At 38.5% G+C, this 22,951-nt stretch overlaps 1 protein-coding gene across 1 annotated transcript; it reads right to left on the bottom strand.

Moving 5' to 3' along the window:
• Positions 1 to 422: 422 nt before the first annotated feature.
• LOC146003955 (lipase 3-like) lies at positions 423 to 16,599 on the bottom strand. The gene is made up of 9 exons (XM_083142474.1): positions 16,531 to 16,599; positions 12,713 to 12,853; positions 11,463 to 11,661; positions 9,165 to 9,279; positions 7,072 to 7,315; positions 5,318 to 5,467; positions 3,708 to 3,792; positions 1,768 to 1,910; positions 423 to 640 (listed from the first exon to the last, which is right to left on the bottom strand). The coding sequence occupies exons 3-9, from the start codon at positions 11,653 to 11,655 to the stop codon at positions 488 to 490; spliced, it is 1,083 nt and encodes a 360-aa protein (XP_082998600.1). The 5' UTR covers positions 11,656 to 11,661; positions 12,713 to 12,853; positions 16,531 to 16,599; the 3' UTR covers positions 423 to 487.
• Positions 16,600 to 22,951: the final 6,352 nt, after the last annotated feature.

The raw sequence follows: 22,951 nt of genomic DNA, 5'->3' as shown, positions 1-22,951 counted from the left end.
CTGTGTTATTATCTCCACACGCCTGCTTGAATTCCGTATGCTTACTGAACTGAACTGGAACTGGTTTCCAACAGGGTTGCTCGAAGCCACAATGCAACAGTTTGTGACGTAGGTGAAACACACCTATACTTTCTGATAATAAATGACTGTTTCAGCGTTTTGACCATTAAAAAGGGTTGAAATAATTGAGTCATAAAAAGTAATTGATTTTTATTTAAATGTTTTGAAACACACCTATACTTTCTGATAATAAATGACTGTTTCAGCGTTTTGACCATAAAAAAGGGTTGAAATAATTGAGTCATAAAAAGTAATTGATTTTTATTTAAATGTTTTGAAACACACCTATACTTTCTGATAATAAATGACTGTTTCAGCGTTTTGACCATTAAAAAGGGTTGAAATAATTGAGTCATAAAAAGTAATTGATTTTTATTTAAATGTTTTGGTAGCAATAGGGTAACACTTTTCTACAATAAAAAACGTTTCACTCATATTTGGTCATGATGCTGATGACCAAGTTGTTTACCAACGTGTCGATGTCCTTCGCCCATATGAAATCTACGTGGCTGAAGGTGGACAGTGGGACTCGATACAGCCCTTCTAGGTTAGGAAGCTGCTCCGATAGCCACTGAACATCCTGAAAGTTAATGAACTGCGTTAATTTTACAAACATGCACATATATACATACTATTATGAACAGTTTCTGTTCATAGACAACACCCATGAAGGCTCTGAAACTTGCAATTGGCATAATCAAGTCGATTGAAGATCGAATAAGTGGATTTGATACAATCCTTAGAAGGACATATAGCTCAAACGGAAGTCTGTGGAGTAGGAGATACAACGTGGAATTGCAGGAACGTGCGGTGACATTCTTCTTTGGGAAACAGATCCAGAAAACCAAGAACACATTTTTTCTTCTACATGCGACGATATACTTAGGGATTTATCCAGAATTGTCCATGTAGGGGTGTGTAAAGGGTTAACGGTATATTTTGGGGGTGTAAATGTAGATTTGTAAACAAAATTATGGCAAAGCAAGCTTTTGCGAAAAAATGTAGGATGGGTTGCGGGTATGTGGATTGAAATAGAGGACACTTTACTTGAATACTGTTTCCTTAACGTTTTCCTTCAAAATTGTATGCAATCAACGGCTATTATAAGATGAAAGGTGAATATCCTGGTGCAGTTGTTAATTTAGTTGAACATCAAACAGACGAACGCAGATGATTAAGGGAAGTTTCATCTTTTCGCGCCGATTTCCACAAATTGCCAGTGTTCACAAATCTCCTATGACGCCAAGTAGATCTTTCCGAAGAAAATAGTAAACGATGACAACAGAAAAGGTTTTGATACTTTTGGTTTCCATACAACCAGCTAACGTTCCTGTCGCCACAATTCAGTAATGTCTGGAGTTGGTCTTTATTTGAAAATGATGGCTTTCTTTTCAAACGTACGAGTCGACATTGGTTTCTCTTGAAGCTATTCAACGTATGTTCTCTTCAAGTACCACACTGGCCAGTGGTCATCACCTCCGAATTGCTCGATACAGTTTAAGGATGCACAGTACCCTTGTGCATTTATGTTGGCCCTCCAGTTCATAAAGTCTACGACAAATGTGTCTTTGAGATCTCACAAAAAGGGCGTCGGTTCTCACTTTCTGGACACGCCTCGTAGATCCAATCCTAGAGAAGGACTAGACAGCTTCCCAGCTACTGCCTGATAAGGTATTATTTCTAGAAGACTACAAACTATTTACTTACCGTAGGATCAGCCAAATCATCCTTGTCGCCATAGTGAAGGGACACCCTTGCGGTGACCTTACTGAGGTCATACAGTGGAGGTTCCTCCTGTCCGTATACGATAAGGTTGGTCACCTTTCCATGGTCGTACTTTTGGAAACGTTCTGGAATAGATATTTACTAACATTTATCTTTGCATTAACTGATTCTAACATTATGTTAATACACACGTATATCCTGACAAAGATCTTACGTTTGAAGTTTTTATTTTCTCTGATCGAATTGAGTTGCAGTTTTCATCATTCATTGTGGAAAATACCTCTACGACGGATGCAGAAAGTTTGATATTATACACAGGTTACAATACAGGGTGTATCATAATAGAATAAACAGCTTTAAGAATTTATTTCGACTAAACTATATGGAATACATTCATTTAGGAACACTTCAAGTTGCTATGAATGTCTACAAATAGCTACAAATGTTCAATGTGTCTTCCACCATTTATGCGACACGCTTTCCATCGAAATTCTAGTTCTTGCCACACTTTTCCCAAGAACTCATTGTCCACCAAAGCAAGGGTGTTCATATTCTCTCCTTTAGCTGTTGCACATTCTGTGGCATAGATGGCACATAGACTTTGTCTTTCACAAAGCCCCAAATGCAGAAGTCTAGTGTTGCAAGGTGTGGGAACTTTAAGACCAGTGGCGTAGCAAAGGGTGAGCGAAGAGGGCGACCGCCCGGGGCCTCGCGCCTGAATGGGCCTCGCGTCTCATGAGGTTGATACAAAAATGTATCCAATAGAAGTGAGGGGAAAAAAGATGGAAAAGGCTAATTTTTGTAGGCAATAAAATTAAAACATTGTTTTTATCTGGCTTTTAAATTCTAGTTAGACGTTATAAAACGTCCAATCAGGGGCGTAACATACGGGCGGGCGGGCTCTAGGCTTAAAGGAGCCCGGAAAAGTAAGAATTATTGTCATATTTCTCATGTGAAACATTAACGGAAAAATTCACGATAACATGCGTGCATATTTTTACCCATTTATTCCTCTCTCCGATTAAAGCAAATTTCTTGTATTTTCTTCTGTCTCTCCACTTTGCACTCCCGATTTTAATATGTTAACAATAAAGCACCTCCAACTGCCACGAAGCAACTTCTAGGCATTTAAATGCTTGGATTGTTTGCAACTCAAGAAGGCAATGGATAATATAAGCAATTCTTGCCTCCTTCCTACAGCTTCATAATTCAGCTCTCGGAAAACAAAGAAAGACATTTTTAGGGTGAGTGAAATTATTAAATATAATTTTCTTCGGTATTTATTATTATTTAAATATGATAATTTTCTGAGGTAGCCCTGAAGATTCTGTATCGATTCACATTGAGATTTCAAATTTAAAAACGGATGGGGGCCTCGCATTCTAATCTCGCGCAGGGTCTCGCCATATGTTGCTACGCCACTGTTTAACACACTGCTTTTTCTGCACCTATAAAAGTCGCCATTTTCTTTAACACAACACCAGTGCCACAATGACACTGTTTACAAAAGTCTTGCAAATGAAAAATAAACTTAAAGCTTTTCTCATTGTTGTGTTCCAGATATTTTTTTTAAAAAAATAATAAACCTGATAAGTTGTTAAGTCTATTATGATTCACGCTGTATGATGAGTGGACAACGCATCACCCAATGAGAAGGCAGCTCTGGAAGGCCCTGGCACTTAGAGGGTTGTTGCGAAATGGAGTTTACTTTACAATATGATGAATCCGAACCACTATGTGCCTTCACCTGGGTATCGAACCCAGGGACCCCCTAACAAGGCAATGGCGCTACCACGGCGCCATCGGGGAGGTCCTCCGTGCCTTAAGGATGACATTGGAGTACCCAAGGGTAGAAACAGAGAGGTTCTTGTTTCACATGATTCCAGTTTCAACCTGAAATACGAATAGTAGATGGTACTTACTATCTCGTATCACTTGTCCATAGTGGATCACATCTCTTGTGGCGGCCCCAGCCGGAACATGCGAAAGAATTACGGGTACCAAGGTCTGTAATTTAAATATAAAGAAGAAATAGAAAGCTGGCCATACATAGCCCCATACCTACATACATGGTGCGGGGCAGGGGGGGATTTCCCCTACCAAAAATTTTGTCTAAAATATCCCCACCTAGAATTTCCGGTGGGGATCTTATGTTGTAACAACAAAGATAAGTAATCGTTTTTCCTTTACTTCAAATATACTTTACCGAGGATAATATCGAAAACACGATTAAGTAGGTCTCGTTGAAGAGACCATTAATTATAATATATGCATAATAAAAGTAAACAACTCGTATGCAAGTAGAAATGATTTATATTAATAGAAAACAAAACCTTAACAAAAACTTAAGCATAATGAAAACATTTGAACTATTTAGTAACTTATTGACATTTTGCATCATTACTTTCCCCCTTACATGTTGCCAACCCTTGACGATATTTTGTCCTTTCTTGTATATTAAGAACATTTATATGTTTTTACATAATATTAATTTGTATCCGATTTAACTATATCACACCAAGCACAATTGTGTCAATTAATTTGTGTATCCTTTGTGTATTTGTTTTCAATCTTTTTCCCTTTTTTCTAATGTATAGATGAATCTATGTTCTCAATTTTGTATTTGTTATTTTTGGGTTTTAGGTTTGTTTGTTTTTTTCTTTCTTTTTTTGTTTGTTTGTTATTTGTACAAACATTTAGTATGATTAATGTGTTTAGTATGTATGTTTATGTATTATGTATCCATTGGGGTTAGGTGGTAGAAGAGCCGCAGGCTGAACCTCGCCCTTTAATAAAGGAAAATTGTAATTGAAATTGAAATTTCAACCAGCTGGTAAAGGAATTGTTTATTACTCTCAATATCTGATATATATAAAGGTTACAAATGGATTCCTTTATGTATATGTAATAATACATATTTCTTAAATAATTTGTGATTTACTCTCATACGCGATAGCACAATAGATATGTATATTGTATAATAAGAACATAGATAGGCTAATTGGGGCTGGACCTACAGTTTGAAGCGGGATCCGAACCAATGTGCCTCCATCGTCTATCGAACCCGCGACTTCTTGATTATAAGGGGACGACGTTACCACTACGTCATTGGACAAGCCCAATATTTCATATTTTATATATATATATATATATATATATATATATATATATATATATATACACGCACACACATATGCACATACATATTTATGTGTGTGTTTGAATTAAGATTTTTCTTCCCCTCCCCTCAACAGACTTCAATTTCGCACCTTGCGTACAAACATACATAAGGTATCAACTCACTTTCCCAGCAAGTTGCTCGTCGACGCCTAGTTCCAACGCTACGAACCCTAGAAAGACATGAGGACAGTCTGTGAGGAAGAACTGATGCAATGGATACTTACTGAATCCAAGGAAATACAAAATCCTAACTTAAAATTGATATTCGCGATTCACTGCAAGTTCTGGAAAACTTAAAAAATCCAAGAAACACAAACTTATAGCCTACTATGTTATCGTATCACCGACTTACCGTGTTCAGTTCTGCAGTATCCCAATTAAGGAGACTGTCAACGATCAAAGTGCATATTTCTTGGAAAGTAGAATTATGCTTGCATATGGGGGATTCCGTAAAGCGTTCGCCGGGTAGAAACTCTCCGTGTCCTATGAGCGTTCCTAGAGCCTAAGAAAGAGATATTGGAGTTAGTCGATTTTCTACTCATAGACCTATAAAACACAAAGGTTTGAAGTAATTGCTACTTTTTTTAAGGATTTCTAACTGCAACTAACTACTATTTAAAGTAAGTTGCTTTTGGACAGAGTTATTTTTGCAATAGAAGTAACGTAATCAAAGACACTTAAATTGTTAACTTGAAAATTTGTACAAACCTCTCTCTAGCTAAGGTGAAATGATCTTCATGGAATCGCCTAAGATATGGAAGCTAGACTTCGTTGCATGCTAAATAAAGCACTTGCAAGGCTTCATAATTGTATTACAATTAATGATGTTTGATTGTGTGTAATTTGTTTGCAAGAAAATTTTCAGCAGAAATTACTTTTTATATGACAGTTACTGTAACGTTTTGAAATTAGTAATTGTAACTAAGTTAATTTTTGAACAAATTTACTGTAACTGTAACTCAGCTATTTTTAGAAACTAACTTTCCTAACACTGATAAAATAATACTAACATAAGAATAAGGAGCGGTCTGAATCATTAGCAAAGTTGCCTTTACCACAGATCAAGGTGGATTGTTTAAATCAAAATTAAAATCAGGTGATTATTTTGAAAAAATTACTGATTTAAATCACTTTAAATAAATAATTTATAGAATAATGTACATAAGGTTCTTGTACACGTCAGAATAACTTTTCTTGAAAGTACATTAACATTGTAATCATTTAATTGTGTTTATTAGGCTCTAAGAAAAGAAAGAAAGGAAACAAAATATATGTACTGATGGTGTGAAGCTCATACGAAAGGAAATGTAATAATAAACTCTAAACACACATTTCTCTTGATTTAAAATTCAAAAACTTTTATGGGCAAAAATAGCAAACATTTTCTGTAGAATAGTATACAAAATACTATTCATACATATATAGTGTCATTATCATCAAACTCTAAATAAATATATGGCAGCTGATATTTTGCAAACCTATCACAAAAAGATTAAGAAAATTCAGCTACAAAGACTACAAAATAATATTTTAAGTTACAATTATATAGTACATACAGAATGCTTTATTTTCACTGAAAGAAAAGTTACTGAAATTTATTATAGTTTTATTAACACTCTCAACAAACATTTCCATAGTAGATTCATATATACAGTATCAGAGACAGAAAACAATACATTTACATGTAATTTTTACTTGCTTTAATCAAACTGTTCAAATATTTTACAGGGCCGTTTACTAGAGAAAGCATTTCTATATATATATATAAAAAAAAACATATATCTTTATGCATGGTGCCCAAAACCATACAAGCAATTTTAAGCGTGGTTTTTAAGAAAATCAATAAAATCTATTTAAATTTACAAAATCACCAAAAAAGATTTTTAAAATAAAAATCATGATTTTTTTTATCCACCCTTCCACATACTGCCCTCAATTTCAAATCAACATAACCGAAGTAAATTTACAGACGACTGAGCGAGGCTTTCTGTATTCAACTCATCCCACCAGAATCACTTATTGATCCATCTTACGTTTTGTAAAATCATTAGGAACATGAGTAATGTTTCATCATCTTTGACTAATTTAAAATGAAGATTTACTTACACCTAGTGGACCCAAGAAAGGAACCAGTAGACGGACAGAGTTGGTGCAGTGAGTGAGGGTAGCGACTGGCGCCAGAAGTGCAACTTCCTTCACCTTGGCGTTGTAATCTGGCTTCTCAGAAAGAAGAACAAGGCTTGCTGTTGTTCCCATGGAATGGCCCACGTAATACACCTGCTCTTGTCCAGTAAGATCCAGAGCATAGTCGATTACCGCTGGGAGATCATACACACCAATCTCGTGCCAGCTGAAAAGACGGTCACACTCTTTCAGAATGTCTTATCACCGTGAAATTAAAGATAACTCAATGAACTTATCTCAGAACTCAGAAGTTTGAGTTTTACACGGTGCCGGATCTACAAGCCGCAAAACCCCGCAGTGCTTGGGGGCTTTAGGGGGCTCCTCAGCAATTGGCATAGTAACGGGTTCGGGTACGTAAAAAAATGAACGTAGTTACTCAGGAGTACAGAAACGAATATAATATATACAGGCAAAGAAAACGTGCGGCGACGCAGTGCGGAGACAATTAAGCCTTCAGGGGCCTTCAGCCATTGACATTGAATAGTGTTCATATATGCGAATATAAGAAATAAACGTAGTTACTCAGGGATACAGAAACAAATACAATATACACAGGTAAAGATAAAGTTATAGTTCTCTGTGCATATAGAACCGTGCCATGAAGGCGCATTTAGGGTATGTGGGGAGGGACCCCACATATTTCGATGTCGGCCATCGTGGAGGTGATGTGATCTGCACCACGCTGCGGCCGCCTTTACCATTGTCATTTAAATGTTTTTAGTTGAATTCAATATGGCGGCAACCAATGCGGTTCTCCCTAAGCCTAACCTGTTTCTATCATGACAAATTGTACCCAGCCTAACTCCATTACTATTTATAGGGGGTGCTAAGGGAATTGTGAATCATCCTCTAGTCCCTTATATGTGACTTTGTCAACATGAGATCAAAGAATTACACACATACACTTACATTATATATACACAGTAGAATCTATATAATATGTGTGGGGGTAAAGGTAGGTAAGTAGGTAGGGGCCTTTGGTAATATTTTGCGGGGGGGGGGGAGGGGGCAAAAGATTTGTAGATCCAGCACTGGTTTTACAGTTTCTCGTGTTCAAGCATAGTCCGAAAGGGCTCCCTGGCAAATGAACGTCATCCTAAAATTATATATTTCACACGTATAATGTCATTTTAGTCACAGTAATTTTAAAAAAACACTCAAAATGCTGACGAAGGCAGAATTTGTTGTCAAATAAACACACCATAAACGTGACGTTTCAAGCTTATAGCAAGGTCTTCTTCAGACTCTGAACCAAATTCCAATGAAATCTGAAGAAGACCTTGCTATAAGCTTGAAACGTAACGTTTATGATGTGTTTATTTGACAACTAATTCTGCCTTCGTCAGCATTTTGAGTGTCTTATTAAACATGGAAACAAGACTTAATAGTAATTTTAAGTTGCAGGAATGGGATAACTACAAACCGAAGGAAGGGGCAGCGCTATTAGGGACATAATGTACCACTTATTCATTATCTACCTAGTTTACGTATAGCTAAGGTCGGCAAAATATGTAAGAAAAAAAACACCATCCCTGGCAAGGAAATTAATGTCAAATAGATAAGGAATTGAATATTTATTGAATAACAAAAAAGGAATTAGATCCAATTGTAATAGGTAAAAATAATTGTATGGTGATCACTTTTAATTACCCATTACAACTGACGAAAATTAAAATTACTGATTAATATTTTATGCATTTTATCATAAGTAGTAGTGTGCATACATCTTTGGAACTGTCCTTCAAAGCTGTATGAGCCAAATTCCTTGCCTTCCAATAAGTTCAGCTGAAATAAGTAACCATCGATTACATAATAAATGCTAAACAATTGTATTTTGATTACTTAATTTAAGTACTTGGTAAGTCTTTTTTTGGGGGGGGAGGTTGGACCCCCTGAACCCCCTCTCCCCAAATACGTCTTTGATTTCACCGTATACATTGAAGGGCGCAAAATGGTCATACGTACAGACCCAATCAACAATTTTAATGCAATCAATCCAACCCTAACTAACCTACCTGAACTTCCAGAATTCCGTTCCATTCGGATCCAAAGTCGTGTGGTTCCTGGAATAACGGTTTCCTCTGCCATTAAGAAGCCACACGTCGAAGCCAAGATCGGTGAATAAATAAGCTAAAACAAAACATTTTATTCCATGAATAAGGTGGTATTTGTAGGATGGTTTTAGCGGGAATGTCTCCCTCTTTGAATACTTGCGCCTTTCTGCAAATAGTTTGCGGTGGATAAAATATACTACATCCAGTGGCGAAGATAAGGGGGAGTCAGGGTGGCTAATGACCCTCAGAAAAGCTGCTGTCTCACGTGGCCATCCAATTTTTATTTTTAAAAAATGTTTTTAAACTCTCAATATGTAACGATGTTGTTATTATTAACATATGTACAATATTCTACTATATTAACTTTCGAAATCCTGAGTTGCCAATGTGCACCCCCCCCACACACCCCCATTCTTCTCCTTGGTGTCCCTTTTATAAGTTGGGTGTACTGGTAATCTAGTTAACCTTACACTTTTGTCATTTTCTGAACCATCTTCCTATTTAGATATCATTTTCAGAATCATATAGCCTACTCGGTGGGTGAGTGTGCTAAATGGCTTTCAGTTTCGCCACATAAGGTCCCGGGTTCGAATTACAGGATTGTCATGGTGAGCTTTGTGAATGTCGCTTCAGCAATTTCATCTAACGTTTTCTGCTAAAATTGGCAGAAAAAGCGACGTAAATTAACAAAAGTACAAAAATACACAGCCTATTTGAAAGTGTATGATTAATGCATTCTATTTCGCTCACATTCTTACCGATGTTGTTAGATCACTCATTGACAAAACAGAATTCATGCAATCGAGAAATTTCTCCGTATTTTATATATTCGTTTCGAATCTTCGTCCACTAATGGATGATGTTAGATGTATTTTTATCAATTTACGTCGTTTTTGCGCCGATTTTGGCTAATCGAAACGATGAGGATCAGTAATAATGAAGAACACTCACAAAGAAACACTCAATCACACGCTAGGACTCGAAACTGGAATCTTCGGTGGACCACAATTCAACCACTCAACACTTTCGGCCATGGAGTTCACATGATACGCTAGAGTCAAATGAATTAAGCAAAGTAAAAATATAATAGAAACAAACACGTATTAATTATATAGTGTATGTATATGTACACACACACACACACACACACATACTTAATTGTCAATTAATGTCATGGATTGTTAATGAAATCGAGTTCTTGAAATAGCTCTTTGAAATGCATTCTTACATCTACATGTTTACAAGTGCAGGAATAGATGTTTTACCAGTTTAATTTTTGAGCTAGGTGTGCAGTGATTATATAATTATTGCCTTTCTTGAAGACGTGTTAGTATCGATTGAAAATATATATCTACTACTATTTCATTAAAAAATCATAAAACTGTTATAATACAAAAGAAATAGTCTACATTTTCTTATTGTTCTGTGCCACTGTCTATTTTTCATCTTCCACACTCAACATCTTCTTGGTTGATTTTCTGTGTCATTTTAACTAGCTTTGCATTATTTATATGTACGAATATATATAGGCTATTAGCGGATTTTCCAGAGGGGTGATGGGTGGCGGTTTATGTGGATCGTAGCATTTGGACTTGCTTTCTTGAAAAAGGCCAGAGCGTCGAATGCAAGAGAAAACTGGAAAACTATAGTACTGCAGTCAAAATAGAAACATAAAGGAACTAATTCATGACAAGCTGAAATTTGGTACATTACTTCTTTATGACATTAATAACAACCCCGGCTATCACCTCTCTGCTAAAGCAGCCATGTTGAAAAAAATGGCTGACAAATGAAAGTTTTCACGAAATAAAGGAATTAATTCACACCAAGCTGAAATTTGGTACATGGTTTATTTATAACATTAATAACAACATATCAAAAGTCTCCGGCGATCACCCTGCCGCTAAGTCCGCCATATTGAAAAATGGCGGACAAATTCAAGTTTTCACGAAATAAATTCACAAGAAGCTGAAATTTGGTATAATGCTTCTTTGCAACATTAATAACAACATATCTAAAGTCGCTGGTGATCAGCCTCCCGCCAACATCGCCATATTGAAAAAATGGCGGACGAAAATGCTGGGAACGCAACAGTAGGTTAGGTTAAATATTGTACATCTTCATGAAACTGTTGATATTATTTATTCAAAACGCTTCAAATTGTACTGTGCATTACTCCAAGGTAACTGTATGTAACTATAGGGTGTGGGAACCCACGTGCATTAGCATTCTCTGGTATAGATTACACAATTTGCTCACCTAGAGACGCGCCAGGTCCTTGCACGATCCAGTCGAAAGAGCTGGAGAGCAAACCATGGTGCATGAGGACCACTGGCCTTCCTTCAGTTGCAGGGGACTTCGGGCTGTATGGCATCCTGTGAACTTCAAGAATGTATCCATCTTCTGTAGTTATGTGATGAATTTCTGCTGGGTAGTTGTGTTTGGCAATCATTTCAGGCTATATTGTAAAAAAACAAAAAATTAAATAAAAATGTAAAATGAGTGTAAAACGATGAAATAAGGCCTAGAGTTGTATCTGTTCCGGAACTGAACATGTTTTAAATATAATGTTTAAAGGATCTTATAAATTGCCATAAATTTTAAGAAGGGTAAAACATTTAAAAAATAATTTTGGAATATTGCTTTTCATATTGCCACTATACGAGGTGATGTAAATTTTGTTTTACAAATTGAACGTTTTGTGGCTTCTTCTAAAATTGAATATATTTATATATACATAATATAAATTTATGCGTATGTTCTGGGCTAGCTACGGTTATCTAACAAGCCCAGAGACAAAAGAAAAAAAATATTAGATAACATTCATTTCAATAATAAGATTATGATGGTTTTGGAGTTAGTCGTCAGCTGATTTCTTATAAGTTTTCAAGCTGGCTGCCGTTGGCATGGCAACTTGGCTTCCTTGAAGACACCCAGAACGAGCAAAATGGGTATGTCTAACCACATACACCGCTTTTACGCGGGTCTACTAAGTTTTCTTCCTTTTTCTTAGACTAGGAATACGCGTCGTAGTGATATAGTAAAGATCTTCCACTCAACTGTGTGTGTGTGGGCCTTCCCTATGGCGTAGTAGTAACTTTGTCGCCTTGAAATCAAGAGGTGCCGGTTCGATGTTCAGATTCCACTTTGAACTGTAGGTGCAGTCCTGATTAGCCCATGTGTGCATAAAGTGGCCTTAAAAACGCATACTCTTTGTTTTTGTGTGTGCCTGTGTAAAGCGTTAGGTTGACCTTGCACGCTGCAACATGCCATGGAGGCCACGGGTTCACAATCTTGGCCATTTGAGAAGCTGGCGTGGTCATCACCACGCTCCACCCCATGTTACCTATTTCATTAGAAGTCGAGTGAACTCTAAAGTCAGCGGCATGGTCAGAAAAAAATCGTTTATATATATTAACTTGCTAAGAGACAGACAACGAACAAAATCCTTCCCCTAAGATATAAACCTTCTTGGTGAGGTAACAATGGAGGAATGATTGAATACTTACAGTTGTCGTTTCTTCATCTGGAACCTCTCTTTGTTGTGCAACAAAGGCCAAGCTCTGCTGCAGCAAGAGAAGACATACAGATGCTTTCAACTAACTTCTCATCATTATTGGATGGTTGTTTCCTCGGCGCCTCTACCAAATCTACAATGATACGTAGTTTGTAATGTATAAATATTATATAATAGTATAAAGAGAATATTCAAAGAGTACATTGTTTATTGATTGATTGATTTGCTTTATTTTACTTCGCCTTTTGTGCCACTTTTGGCTAATTTGCGAAGATGGAGATGAGTGATGACATGATGAAATTGATGAATGGACACTCACAAACATCCAGGCCAGGATTCGAACCCAGGACCTCTGGCATCGTAGCGGGATGTGCTAACCACTCCATCACGGGGGCCGGCTACATTGTTTATCAAACCAAGAATCAGACAAATACAGTATATTGCCAAGGGTTTCAGCAGAAAATTTTCCGGGCCGGACGTGGGGGGCAAAATCCAAAGCTAGTGTCCTTATATGAGATATATCAGTGTTGTAGTCCCAAAACTTTTCACAAAGCATACGCAAATTTTTGGGAAACATTAAGCGAGACCATTTTTCATTAATTTTGTATTATGTTTCCGTTAAACAACGGCCATTATATTTCACTACGCATGGAAATATTTGAATTTCTGCTAGGCGCAGGTGCCTTGAGGTTGTATAACCATTGGCGTAGCAAGGGGTGGGTGAAGTGGGCGACCACCCTGGGCCTCGCGCATATAGGGGCCTCGCGTCCTATGAGGTTGATACGAAAAGCGTAATAAATTGAAGTGAGGAAGATAGAAAAGGCTAATTTTTTTGGGCAATAAAATTAAAACATTTTTTTTATCTGGCTTTATATTCTAGTTTAACGTTATAATTTGAATGAATACGTCAAATCAGAGGCGGGCGGGAGCTCAAAGCTAAGGGGTCCCAAAAAAGTCAAAACAATTCTCATTTCTCATGTGAAACATTAACGCAAAAATTGCTTGGACAATTTTATCCAATTATTATTTTCTTGAATAGAAAGCGCTTTGTCTTGGCTTTTCTTCTGTCTCGTGATCTTGCATAGCCTACACGATTTTAATATGTTAATGATAAAGCACCTCAAACTGCCACGGAGCAAAGTATGGGGCATTTAAATGCTTCCGGTGTTTAAACTGAAGAAGAGTATGGATAATATTAGCAGTTCTTCTTTCCTTCCTACAACTTCAGATGCAGCTATTGCCCTCTGTAACGGGCACGAAGATGATTTATCTTCAGAATATCCTGATAAAGTTTTACGTTTCAGGAATGTGCTTAAATCTGAAATCAAGTGCTTTGGAAAAGTTTCTTCTCCTTGATAGCTCTACACTAGCTTCCAGTGTTCCCTGTATCCTGTACAGGCCTTCTGTTTTTTTTCCTACTCTTCAAGTAACAACCACGAAAAAGGAACTTTCTCAAAATTGAAACTTAGGAAAAACTTCTGGAAGGTAGTGTCGAATGGCATGATTCAGCCCAAATTTACCGGACTCAGTAATCTCACTCCAGAACGAGAAAGGACAAGATCTAATGTAAAAGTGTCATTCGCTGCCCAGAAGCCAGCTTTCTTAAGCAAGGTGGTTTGATTTAAATCAAAATTTAAATTGGGGAATTCTATTTTTAAAAAAAAATCGCTTATTGAAATCACTTTAAATAAAATTACAGAATAATGTACACAAGAAATTTGTAGATATCAGAATTGGCAAAATTACACCAGAGAGAAAATCTGTTTGATTGATTGATTCATTTATTTGGTCAATTTATGCACAATAAGGCTAATCGGGACTGGACCTACAGTTTAAAGTGGGATCCGAACCACCATGTGCCTCCACCGGGTATCGAACCCGGTACCCCTTGATTACAAGGCGACGACACTACCACTGCGCTATAGGGGATCACCCCCCCCCCCCGCAAAAGTATAATGTACAACAACCACCAGTAACACAAAGTCCAAAATATTTACAATGGCACTTTTTTACAAAATTTGGTTCGTACTCCTTTACAGGTGTCAGCAGTGGCGGCAATTAGGGGCGGGGCCGAGAGAGTGCAGTTGCCTCCCCCCCCCCCCCCCCGACTTTTTGAAACTTTTGCACCAGGCTAACCTCATGTATCAAGGGAAATTAAACTGTCCTTGCCCCCCCCCCCCCACTTTTGCACCTTGGCCCCTTAGTTTTGGAACCCAATCGCCGCCACTGGGTTTGAGTGATACAAATGTTTTCTACCAAGGAATAAATGTCTGAAATTTCAAATTGATAAAAGTGATGAACATTTTAAGTTCTCCTAGAACAGTTTAGAATCTAAAAGTTGGCAACGGTGACTGCGTGACTCATGTATCTGGAGACGGTGCAAAACCGGAATGAGCGTTCGTTGAAGATAAGCGAGCTTCATCTTGCAAGGCTTTCCAGTTACCCATGGGCTTTCGATGCTTGACGGGTTAAAACTCAGGTATATAGTTTTACTCGCCCGCCCGACCAGCCAGGCGGGCCTAGTAAGCGATTCTGACCGATATGCAGCCCTCTGTGGACACTCACAAACATCCAGGCCGGGATTCGAACCCGGAACCACTGGCGTAGCAGCGCGATGTGCTAACCACTTCGCCAAGTTTTGATATTACTCAGGAACTGCACAAAGAGGCAAATCAAGCCACAGTTGTTAGTATAAGCAAAATTTGACCGTAATAAGAACAGTCAAAAATTACATAAATAAATATAAACACGCATTGTACTAGAAGGCTACTCTAATGAGTAAGATTAACCAGAGATACTCTCGACTACAGACCTGGGATATATTGAAGTCATATGTTTCCGTGTCGCCAGAAGAAACAAATTAACCTTTAGATAAGATAAGAAGACTTAAAATCGAGTAGAAAGAGACGAAGAGAAAACAAAATTAAAGAGAATAGGAAGATACAGAGAAATTTCAATCGGAGGGTGTAACATAAATATAAATTTTGTGCCAAAATGAGCATAAATTGGACGGACCTTTATGCACAAAAAAAATGGAGGGTGTTCAGGGAACGTAGATAAATCACCATACTATTTATTTGATTTATATTTGTAACAAAGAAAATAGTCCAATGCAACCATAAAGGTTCGAATCCTGAGCAAGTCACTGATGTTTCACTGATGTGTCTTTCGCCTCATTCAAGGATTACGTCTTAATCGTTCCAGTCATCTCAAAGAAGAAAAGAAATGACGTCACATGGCCAAAATTGAAAAAATAGCATTGGCCAGATTTGACAACATCTCCGACGATGTAATTGAATAGTGATGACTCTAAGGCTGATGTTACACTGATTCTTTGGTACTGTACCGAGACCAGCGTTTAAAAGTACACGAGACCGAAATCTACCTCTAGGAGTCTCGTCTCCTAAGAGATGATAGTAAATTAGACTGTGAAGTATATGGAAATTTTGACTGGATCGAAAATTGCTTTACAAAACAATTTAGAAGCATTTTTACATTTCCTAAATATAACCAGACTTCCCCTACGAAAATCCCTGTGAATTATGACCTACACAGGTCTCCTCGATGAAGGCGTAACACTATCGCTTGCAATAAAGTGGTTCCAGTTTCAATTCTCGGTGGAAGAACATTGTACAAGAGAATCAGACCAAAATAAACTGTAGGTCCATCCCCACATTGACATATTTAAGCATAAAGTTCACTTAAACAGAAAAGATACCCTGCCTACACCGCAACATTGTTACATGAATTAACCAAACGCAATTGAACAATAATATCTGCAACTATTTGAAAATCACATTCTGAACTTACCCCGAAACTGATGAAATCAGTATGGCTAAAAAGTGCAAAGTGATTGTTCATATTTGCTCTTATATAGGCATTTTAAGAGCTGAGTACTGGGCGAATTGCCCTTTTATTAAAAAACAAATAACACTTAAAAATCGCGATAAGAGATTCAATGTTGATCCTTTTGTTATGCGTTCTACAAGTGGATGACATGCACAAAATCCTTGACGTTTGAAAAGTTTCTTGATTGTGTTACATACTGAGAGAGAAAAGTAGCCTATAGAGAGGCTGTGTTCATTGTATATCTCTCTTGACCTTAATTATTATTAGAGTAGATTTTAATTAATGGGAGCAAGTGATGTGAAATGGCAAAATTTAAATTAGCACTGAGAAAAAAACTGCTAAGAGAGTTTGTGTCATTTGCCCCCTTTTAACTTTATCATTGAAACATTATTCCATCATTGTACCTCAAACGGTATGATTGAATCCTGCTATTATACATAAATACAATGTGCAAAATTAAAACTCGAGGAAATTTAATCGTTTGACAGTCCCTATAGGTGATTAGATTGATGTTCCTGAAAGACAAGGAAAAGACAAAATAATTCCCGCTTCTCTTGATACCTCGTAAAGAACACACAAATACTTTTTGTAGCAAATTACAGAAAGGTAGTATAAAACGTCACAAGCCATTAAAACAAATATACATTGCAGGGTGTACCAGAAGTAATAACGCAAACTGAAACTGCGAAAAGTATGTACACGATAGTAGAAGCAAAATAGTCTCAGTAAACACGCGGTCGCAAACGAACAGTTTGCGAGATAATTGCGAATGTATGTTTACTGAGACTTTTTTTCTTCTACTATCGTGTACTTTTAACGGTTTAAGTTTGCGTTATCATTTTTGGTACACACTGTATATCGTATATTTATGCAGGGGGCTTCATACAGATACCACATCAGCGTGAAGCGTGTTTCCCACATTGTGCAAGGTCAGGCGAATCCGTATCACTTTGTGGATACCTGGGAACAGTGGCGTGGCGTGGGGTTTTTAAAAGTGTTACCGGTTATGAGTAGGACATTTGAGGGAGGAGCCATAAGACTTGGGCTCACCCCCCCCCCCCCCAATGTCTTCCAAGTAGTTCATATAATATTAATATGGTAAATCTGCAATTCAATACTAGATTTCGGTAAAGTTATTAATCAGGAAAAAAAATGTTGACATAAGGACTGAAGTGAAATCGCAAACATTGGTTATTGACACAATAATACGTAATTTGATACTTACAGAAACATCGAAGGCTACTTATAGAGCAGATCAATCCGACGACTCTTCTTTCAAAATAGTTATATGATGCTGTGGTCCAGGGTTCGAATCCTGGCTTGGGCATGGACGTTTGTGATTTCTATTCATCAATTTCATCATATCATCACTCATCCCAATCTTCGCAAATTAGCCAAAAGTGGCACAAGCGAAGCAAAATCAATCAAATCAAATCAAAAAAGTTCTGTGATGCTGTCATAAAGTGAAGTTTTTAATTTGAATTTGAATTTTTGGGTGCGTCATGGTCATGGTCCATGTTATCCACACCTGAATTCCACACGTTTTTTTCACCCGAAAATAGAGTACATGGCCAACAAAAGAGTTTCGACAACTGCGCACATCCACATAACCACGGATAGTCGTTATACCACGAAACATTGAAATGTCGGTCATATCCAGCAGACGACTTGGTTTTCAAATCGTTCAAAATAGCCTTTGGCCTTCCTTTCGCCACAATTTCGCTTTTTTCTACAAAAGAACGAACCGAAAGATTGCTTCAAAATATCTTCTATCGCAAGATTACACACACTGTTCAGATAGGATGAACCCGCCACCTCGGAACTCGGAGCAAGCTCCATTCCGCTTGTTAATTAATTGACAATGCCCGAAAACAACATAAAGACGAAAGACACCACTCACAAAACTCGCACTGCACAGTCCCTCCCGGCAACAGTTGTTTACTTTTGTAACACGTGAAGCACCCTCCTTGCCCCCTCCCCTCTCAGCATCGGCCCTTCCCCAATATTTCCTTCCGAACCTGCAAGAAGTCCAGTTCTATGGTACTACTGTTGCCATCTTAGTTCTTTTGAAACCAGATTTGCCCAAATCGCGAAACTTTTCGTTTCAAATAACACGAATGTAGAGTAGATGTAGTCTTCATCTGTTTCCTAACTACTCCCACTCCCATGTTTCGCTAAATCCACTGAAATCTCATTTCTGACACCACTGCTATTTCGTATATTTTACGTCCCTTGCTACCTTTAAGGCTTTCGCTTTATAGGATAATCGTGACGATGAGGATGCATGGTGAATTATTGAAATAAAATTATTATTTCTTTGTGTATGTAATTATTAATTTTTATAATTATGTAAGTAAAATAATAACAACAAACATTGAAATAAACATTTCTTGCTGAGGATTCGAACCTGCGACACCTGACACTTCAGAGCGTGCTAAGATAACAATCGAGAAATTATGCTTGTAAGTAATGTTCTCATCCAAAAACAGTTCTACCACCTCAAAAACATTGCTTCAATCCGAAATTATCCTGCGACAACGTATGTCGATCTCAATCGGCCCTTTCAACAATTATCACAAATTCCTGTAACCGAAATAATATTATATGTGTGAAATATAGAATTTTAGGTTGACATTTTTAGAAGGACAGCGGACCCCTTGAGCATACCCTCTCCTCTCCTCTCCTTTTCGCCCATGATGTCGAAGAAGGACAAAGAGGACTTTCGTAATCGCTGATATTTAGTGTAAATACAAAATATCACTTGGTAGTTTGCTTTTCCCCCAGTGTGATTTGATTTTTTTAAATTTCGATTTGGCGATTTAAGTCCACTCATGCACAGTAATATTAATCGGGACAGTTTAAAGTGGGACCCGAACCACTTGTGCTTCCACCGGGTATCGAACCCGGGATCCCTTGATTACAAGGCGGCGAAGCTACCACTGCGCCATCGTTCCCCAGTGTGACTGGACACCTTCAGAGTAAGATAGACCCGATTAGGCGACTTAGCTCTTTTCTGTCAATTGAATATGGCAACACTGATCTGTGTCCGGTAAGGATCACCGGCAACTGCGGCGGCTAAACAGTCATGGCAATAACCCGCCTCCTCCTCCCGCCGTAACAGTCTTTGCCGCAACGCGAAGTCTTCCTTGCGTGGGCTCAGGTCCCTTTCCCCATGTTGCCTGAGGAGGGTACCAGATCAGTCCTCCTCTTCGCTTTTGCCGGTGTCAGAAAAAATGTCAGTCTGCAATGTTCACTTTACGACAATATTACCAGTTTATGTACGTAATAATATTTTAAGACAGGTTCTTCAATTCTTTATATTTTGGTGTTACCTGCGGTAACAGCGGCTACATGCACGCCACGCCTCTGCCTGGGAAGAAGTTACTTCATACGCCATGGTGCTATATTGGTTTTCTCCTGCCCTTCACCCCATGTAGTACGGCGGATATGTGTAAAAGCGTGCATTTTAGTGATAAAAGCATGAAACTTGGAATGTGGTTTAATAGCCGTCTTAATATCATTTTAAAGATTGGAGGCATTTGAAATACCCCGTTGGTCAGCAATGGCGGACGTTTTCAAAATGGCGGCCGATTTATTACTATATCATTTGATACAAGCGGTGTAAATGAACTTTTATTGGTCCTGTTTGAAGATTTATCTCTGTTATTGGACAAAGAAAAGGAAAACTTTTCAATAAGACCTACGAAATTATTCTAAATGCGTGTTAGTGACGAAAAATACCTTGAATGATTATGTTTAAGGGACGCGTTTTTCAAGATTACTTATAAGAGCATGTTGCTGTTGAAACAGCTTCAGTTTTGTAGTCTGAAGTGTAATCGTTATTTATCATCACTCATGATTACTAATTATCATATCTCACAGATGTGGCTATATGGGTTGTATATATTCCAGGGGCAAAAACACAAACAAAGACTGAACCCACACTCTGTGTTCAACGAACCCTTTACAGACTTCTAATATGTATATTTTCCATTTTTCTGGTTTAATGTCGAAGGAGAAGCCTAATCAATAGACTTGCTAGTCCGACAAACGAAGAAGTGCGGTGTAAGAGACCGCACCTTACACTATAGGGAGCAGAACATTAAAAATGACGCAGCGTGCAAATACTTGCAGTTGAATTGTTGAACTCTATTAACGGAACACCGTACTCACTTATTAAACATGTGAAGAGAACACTTCGTGCACATCAAGTCACAACTTCCGCATGCAACTTTAGCACAAAGCCTATGACCTTCATAGGCAGATCAACAACAATCAAGATCCCAAGACCTTAGAAGCCTGGAGAGTTCCCACTTTTACTTTTCGGGAGATCCGCCTGCAATTAGAGTTAGGCGTTCTCACCTGGGATCGATCTGCCCACGAAAGCAACTTTCCCCTCTACTTGGAGTCTTTGGTTAACTTATGAATATTTTTGGCCCTCGATCACAATAATTAATCTATGCTGTCACAGTACGCGTACAAAATAGATGAGTTTGAATGAACAGAATCCAACAGTATTTGATGATGGTGCGATCACAAGCAAAGGAACCTGCGCAGAACCGTGTGTATCGTACTCGCGCGTGTAGGGGAAGGGGGAGGGGCAGAGTGGAACAGGCTTTACCGTAGGCCGAGCTGGAGGGATGGAGGGAAATATGCGAGAAGGCTTATGGCAGAAGGATATTTTGCTTGTGGTCGCTTTATGAAGGAAAATTTTCAGTGCAAGAAACCTAGAAACCTAGATGCTTTTCTTGACAAGACCAACGAGCAAAGCAGTGCGTTAGTTAAGGGGACTGGAGGAGCGATAGGATTGAGAGAGAACCCAGCGCAACTGCTTCTACTTTGTCTCAAGAGTCTGTGGAGTAAGCGAACGAAAACTAGTCCTCTGCGGAAGTAGTGACTTTAGAGGGTTAGACCAACGAACTCGTGAGAGGGGAAGAGATTAAAGGCAGTTTGCAGCAGAAGTAAGCACTGCTTAGCTCCACCCGTTCGATTTCTTCCCTTCTCTACCGTTATGCGCTGCGTTATTCCCCAGACTTCCTCGACGTAGTATAGGATGGTTACTGGACCAGAAAGAGCGCGGGTCGTCGAAGAATTCCTCGCTGCAATCAAGGTACCTGAAGTGAAGAAACCGAGAAGAATCTGCACCACCAAGATTAATAAAGAAAACAAGCATCTTTGTGAAGCATGTCATATCCTACGGGTCGCCTACGACAGAACTTGGAAACACGATCTCCGATAGCGGCACCGATAAATCGTTTTAGATACACGAATAGTGGCAGATGCAGCTGTTGCTCAGTCTGCAAGAGACGCCCAGGAACTCGTTCGGAATAAATGCAGTAATTTCTTCCAAGAGTATAAAATACATCAAACGGTGCTGTTCGATACTTTACTTCAGAAAACACTCTTCTCTTCAGTTGTCCTCCTGTGAGAACAAAATCGCGCGAAAAGGAACAGCTCGTTTCCGTGAAACATGATAGAAACTTGATCTCGGTTATGTAATTGCTTGTTAAGTGACGAATGGCCTCCTTGTAGGTAAATGGGTGCAGCTTGGGAACTAAGTCCGATTTGTTGCCATGTGTAGAGAAATTGCTAGAAGAAATGTACTTACCACCCTGGAATACTAGATATGCTTATCATAGATGATGTGGCAGTAATTAACTTTCTTTCCATCCGACATACATCACAGTCCAAATCAGTTCGACTAGTAGACGTGGTTTTTTATATATATCGTACCTCGCAACAGCAAAAGAGGAAAGATAAATTGAAGGGGTGTAGGCGAGCAAAGGGATGTTCTCCAAAATTTGCTTCAGTTCCTTCGTGTGGATGAGGAAAATAAAGAAATTGTCTCTATACTTCCTCTTAAGCGTCAGTCTCCTTGATTCGTTGTATCAAGCTGCGCACATTAAGGGAAGGACACAGAGAACACAAACACAGGCTCTCACTGACAGCAGACACTCTAATGTTCCTGCACGCTCTAGATGGTGTTGCCTGCAAATTTTAGAAAGGTGGACTCTGCACGATGGACACAGTTGTGATCGTCTTTGCCATCAGTTCCGCTCAAAAGATCGGATACGAACGTTTGATGGTGGCAAGCAGAACTTGCGAAAATTTGGGATAAACTGGATGCCACTAAAATGGACGAACCTTGGGGTGAGACACAGTGCAGTAATATATCAGCTCTCCATGCCATAAGTGGGTGCAACACCAATTTTAGCTAGCGTTGCCCTCGAGACGGGACGAGAAGGGACTTTGGTCTGTCTCATCCCGTTTTGGCTCGTGGAAATGCTGTCTAATCCAGAAAATAGTCGCTTATCTTGTCTAGTGACGAACACTAAGCTTCGCGGGGAATGAAGAGCGCTTGACATTCGTTGCCTGGAACATC

Source organism: Lepisma saccharinum, chromosome 21 (genome assembly GCF_977018435.1).
Source record: "Lepisma saccharinum chromosome 21, izLepSacc3.1, whole genome shotgun sequence".
NCBI classification, from domain to species: Eukaryota; Metazoa; Arthropoda; class Insecta; order Zygentoma; family Lepismatidae; genus Lepisma; species Lepisma saccharinum.
Note: the sequence above shows the minus strand (reverse complement) of the source record. Positions and strands in the feature narration are given on the sequence as shown.

What these genes read in the sequence shown, in the direction of transcription:
- LOC146003955 (XM_083142474.1), bottom strand. Translation starts at nt 11,655, where the DNA reads ATGATTGCCAAACACAACTACCCAGCAGAAATTCATCACATAACTACA. An exon ending in AGGACCTGGCGCGTCTCTAG is followed by an intron (nt 9,280 to 11,462) that starts GTGAGCAAATTG and finishes GTTTTGTTTTAG; the next exon opens with CTTATTTATTCACCGATCTT. An exon ending in ATGATTTGGCTGATCCTACG is followed by an intron (nt 641 to 1,767) that starts GTAAGTAAATAG and finishes ATTAACTTTCAG; the next exon opens with GATGTTCAGTGGCTATCGGA.